The sequence below is a fragment of the Palaemon carinicauda genome, chromosome 10 (genome assembly GCF_036898095.1).
Source record: "Palaemon carinicauda isolate YSFRI2023 chromosome 10, ASM3689809v2, whole genome shotgun sequence".
NCBI classification, from domain to species: domain Eukaryota; kingdom Metazoa; phylum Arthropoda; class Malacostraca; order Decapoda; family Palaemonidae; genus Palaemon; species Palaemon carinicauda.
The window spans coordinates 63,860,457-63,864,888 of record NC_090734.1 but is presented as its reverse complement, the minus strand read 5'-3'; the positions used below and the strand labels follow the sequence as shown (position 1 = coordinate 63,864,888).

Sequence of the window (4,432 nt, the reverse complement as noted above, 5' to 3'; positions counted from 1 at the left end):
TAAGCAATTAGGGTAATGAAGGTAATCTGCACGCTTTTGTTGACATTTTCCTGAGCAGGGTAATGCCATCAGAGACCTTTCTTATTGGTAAAACACGCACGGACTTAATTGGCTGTCATGAATGTATTTAATCCTCATTAGCATGCAGAAGTTAGGTATGATATCGTGGTCATACGTTTATGCAATCACTTGCACGGATACTACAGTTTGATCGATTTTTAACTAATTGGAGAATGAAACCAAATAATTCGTAATTATGCCTCACGAAGTTTGTAAAGCATGAGCCCCTTGGCGTGTGTGCATGTGTTACTATAAATTACATGCTTTCGATTTTTTTTTTTTTAAGTTGAGTTGTCCCTTCAAACTGGAGGAAGTTAGTATTTAGTGAGTATTGTTGTCATTTTAGCTACTATGTTTATTTTTTTTGTTTTTTTTTTATTCTATACTAATGATACCAGTGAACCCTGGTACATTGTGTACCTTATATATAAATTAATAATTATATTTTGTCCACGCGCATTAGTGTACACCTATCCAAGTTATGTAATGAAAACTGAGTTAATAAAAAAGAATTGATACATGTTAACTTTATATGACTTTAATATTTCCAAAGTAAGATTCCTTAAAATATGAAATACCCAGGAACAAGGTATGGGAAAAAAATAAGATATAAAACTATGAATAAATGCAAATAATTGAAAACATAATTGAAAATATAATATGTAGCACTCACATATATGTAAATTTCGGCTATTGTTTTTGCTGGGACAACTAGTCATCGACAGTCTAAATAGTGGATAAATAATAAACAGTAACCTTGTATTTATTGATATCTCGTAGACCGTTAAATGTAACTATAACTGTTTGACCTTCTCTCTCTCTCTCTCTCTCTCTCTCTCTCTCTCTCTCTCTCTCCTCTCTCTCTCTTCTCTCTCTCCTCCTCTCTCTCTCTCTCTCTCTCTCTCTCTGTATAAATATATATATATATATATATATATATATATATATATATATATATATATATATATATATATATATATATATATATATATATATATATATATATATATATATATATATATATATATATATATGGGTGTGTGTATATGTATTGTCACACATCTGCCAGATTGGCATCTTAAATTTGTATATAGCTCTAATTTTCATTTTTTTGTGGAAATGTACAGTTCATTCCTGTACCTGTTTTTAAGATCCCTGGCTGTATCTTTAGTTATCCCGTTTTTAGAGTGCTTTTGTTTTCCCAGCCTTCTTTAAGTTTTCTTCGGACCACCTATTTCATGCATAGTTATTCTCACCTGGTCCTCTACTGTGATAAGTGTCATATTGGAGTAGCTGTCTTCTTATTCTTCAGTTTTTGTAATGAAATAATGTTCTTTTATATAAATCATGAGTGAACTTTAGTAAAACTGATAACGTAACTTGTATTTAAAATTTAGTATATTAAGGTTTATTGATTTTGGTATTTGTGCGGTGCAGGATTGTTTGAGTGTTTCCTGGTTTATGCGGTAAGAAAGGGATTAACGTAATTATGTAAACTGTTTCAATATTAAAAATTAAAGTGTTAATTTTTGTTCTGTTTTGAAATTAAACCTTTCCTTACTTATTTTTTGTGACCTATGGAAGAAATTTTTACTCTCTGAACCTTGGCCATAAAGCCGTCACATCTACCGGGATCTATCTTGTTTACCGTATTGAGGATTCATTTAGTTAGACAATTGTCTCCACAAATAATGTTCAATATCTTTAGTTTCACTCAAGATTTATTGTAAACATTCTGAATACCTGTTATTAGGGTTAATGATATATATGTGAGCGCTGTGAAACCATTTTCGTATTATTGTTTATAGACAGTTTGCTCTTTTGGGCAATGTTAACGCAGTAGTATATTTTTCATTTTCGCCCTCACCGAGTCAACGACCCCTCGAGACTCTCCAGAACAGCGTTTCTCAACCGGGGGCCGTGGCCCCCAAAGGGAGCCACGGGCCTTCGACCGGGGGGCCACGAGCGGACACCGAAAAATGCAATTCAGAATGCAGAAGCTGGGAGTGTATAATTAAGGTGACGAGACTCCGGTCATAGGGGAAGAGTTTTTTTTTTAAACAATTTGCCTGATTATTTTACACAGTGTTTAGTTCCTGGAGCGGTGAAAAAAATTCATCACCGCTCGTAACCGTTCACCACCGTTAAACAGAAGTTGGCCCCCGTCAAGGCAACGCCGTATACGCTCGGCCACCGCTGAGGGTCCCTCCTACCGCTCCGAAAGTTTTGAACTGCTCAAAATATTGCGAGCGGTGAAGAGCGGTCAATTTTCCGCTACAACAACGTCCAGTCAAAGTGTGGCACAGCTAAACGCAAGTTCGTGGACGCTTGGGTCCGCTAGGCCAACGCAGAAATCTCACACTGTCTGTTGTGCGCATGCGCTATCACTCCCATGGTGCTGGCACGCTCCTTGGCTCCAGTATCCCACTGGACTGGACAGAGGAAAGAAAAGAGCGTGTTCTCATTGCATATTGGTTTTCCGTATATTTCCCTAAGTTTTTGAGATAAAATATTTTTACACTAATTATACATGTTCACTTTACATTTATATTGTCTTATGACCGTAGTGGCCTTGACGGGCATGGGTTGAGGCCTGCATGGGTGGTGTAGGGTTGATACCTACACCACCCATGCAGGCCTCAGTGCACCCCGAGTGCACCACAGCAAGAAAAATCGTAACAAGTTAATTTCGTGCTACGATTTTTATTTTTGTTTTGTTTTGAAAGAGCACTTTTTAAACCAAATTTTTTACCGTGTTATTGTTGTTGTTGTTTTTCAGATGCCGAAGGTTCGAAAATGGACAGACAGCTACGTCAAGTTTTGATTCACGAAGGTCATTCGAGATGGCGTGGACTGCGCACAATGTGTGCACTGCTCAGTGGAGATGGCAAATGCATCACTACGTCCTTCCAAACTTTCAAACCATCGCGACAAGGTGCATCCCCAAAGGAAAGATGATAATATTGATGCTCTGTCTACGAAACGAGCACGGTACGACCGTGAAGCGAAACTTCAAAAATTTGGATTCCGGCCAGAAAAAAAACCTGCTCTTCAATCCAGCTACGAAGTGGCATACCGAATTGTGAAGTGCAAGAAGCCGCACACTATTGCTGAGGAACTTATCAAGCCATGTACAGAGAAAATGGTGGAACTGATGATCGGACCAGAGGCAAAAAAGAAAATCCAGCAAATTTCGCTCTCTATTGACACGATCCGCCGACGGATTGATGACATGTCCGCTGATGTGTGCCGTCAAGTTTGCTGTGAAATCAAGCAAAGCACGCTCCAGGCTAGCCTTCAACTTGATGAGTCTACCGACACTGCTCTTGTGAGCCAGTTGATCGCCTTCGCTCGCTACGAGAAAGAAGGAAAGATGAAGGAAGAGTTCTTATTCTGCAATACCCTGCCAAACACAACGACAGCAAAAGATGTCAAAGCCATCGTGGACTCTTTTTTTTGAAGTGAATGGACTCAGCTGGCAGAATTTCAAGCACATTTGTACTGATGGTGCCCCAGCGATGATTGGCGTTAAAGGAGGATTCGTCACGCTTGTGAAGAATGAATGGCCCCACGTGACGTCTTCTCACTGTTCACTACACCGATATGCTCTTGCGTCAAAAACTCTACCGCCGCGTTTGTTGGAAGTCATGGACGTTGCGGTCAAAGTGATCAACTTCATTCGTGCGAAGGCCAAAAATCATCGGCTCTTCCAACTTCTGGCCAACGAAATGGGAGCGCAACATGTGGGACTTCTGTTTTACACCAAAGTTCGTTGGCTATCGAGGGGGAAATGCCTCTCTCAGTTGTATGAACTCCGGTTGGAGACAGAAATTTTCCTGCGACAGAACGAAAACAACCTCCATGTCCACTTCGACAATGAAGAGTACGTCATGATGCTCGCCTACCTGGCCGATATATTCGGCCGACTCAACGAAATGAACCAGTCTTTGCAAGGCCATGATGTGACAATCAGTGACGTTCAAGACAATATGGATAAGAGCTTCCGGATAGCTCTAGAGTCTAGAGCTATCCGGAAGCTCTTATCCATATTTTGTCCTTATATAATTACAACTACGACTTGCGCAGTCATTTCCCCTGGGTTGGACGATACCAGGATCACATAGTTTAGACGATAGGTGAGGAATCGTTTAAACCTTTATTTGCTATATTTTTTCTCTGCGCCAACGTTCAAACTTTGTAAGTTGTCATTCAAGTTGTTTGGAGTAAATAATGCTTGTTTAGACCAACGCGTTATTTCCTTAGTTCCACCATATCAGCTTGAATCGGGAATGTAAACATTGTTTTCACTCCCTCGTGCTCTTTATTACCTTTTGCTTTGGAATCGGGACTATCCCATTTCCCTAGAAACCCT

General features: G+C 39.5%; 2 protein-coding genes across 2 annotated transcripts; both read left to right on the top strand.

Annotated features, from left to right (window-relative positions):
- The first annotated feature begins 2,944 nt into the window (after positions 1-2,944).
- On the top strand, positions 2,945-3,520 carry LOC137648023 (protein FAM200C-like). Its single transcript, XM_068380967.1, has one exon. The coding sequence runs from the start codon at positions 2,945-2,947 to the stop codon at positions 3,518-3,520; it is 576 nt and encodes a 191-aa protein (XP_068237068.1).
- Positions 3,521-3,578: 58 nt separating this feature from the next.
- Positions 3,579-4,184, top strand: LOC137648022 (zinc finger BED domain-containing protein 5-like). Its single transcript, XM_068380966.1, has one exon. The coding sequence runs from the start codon at positions 3,579-3,581 to the stop codon at positions 4,182-4,184; it is 606 nt and encodes a 201-aa protein (XP_068237067.1).
- Positions 4,185-4,432: the final 248 nt, after the last annotated feature.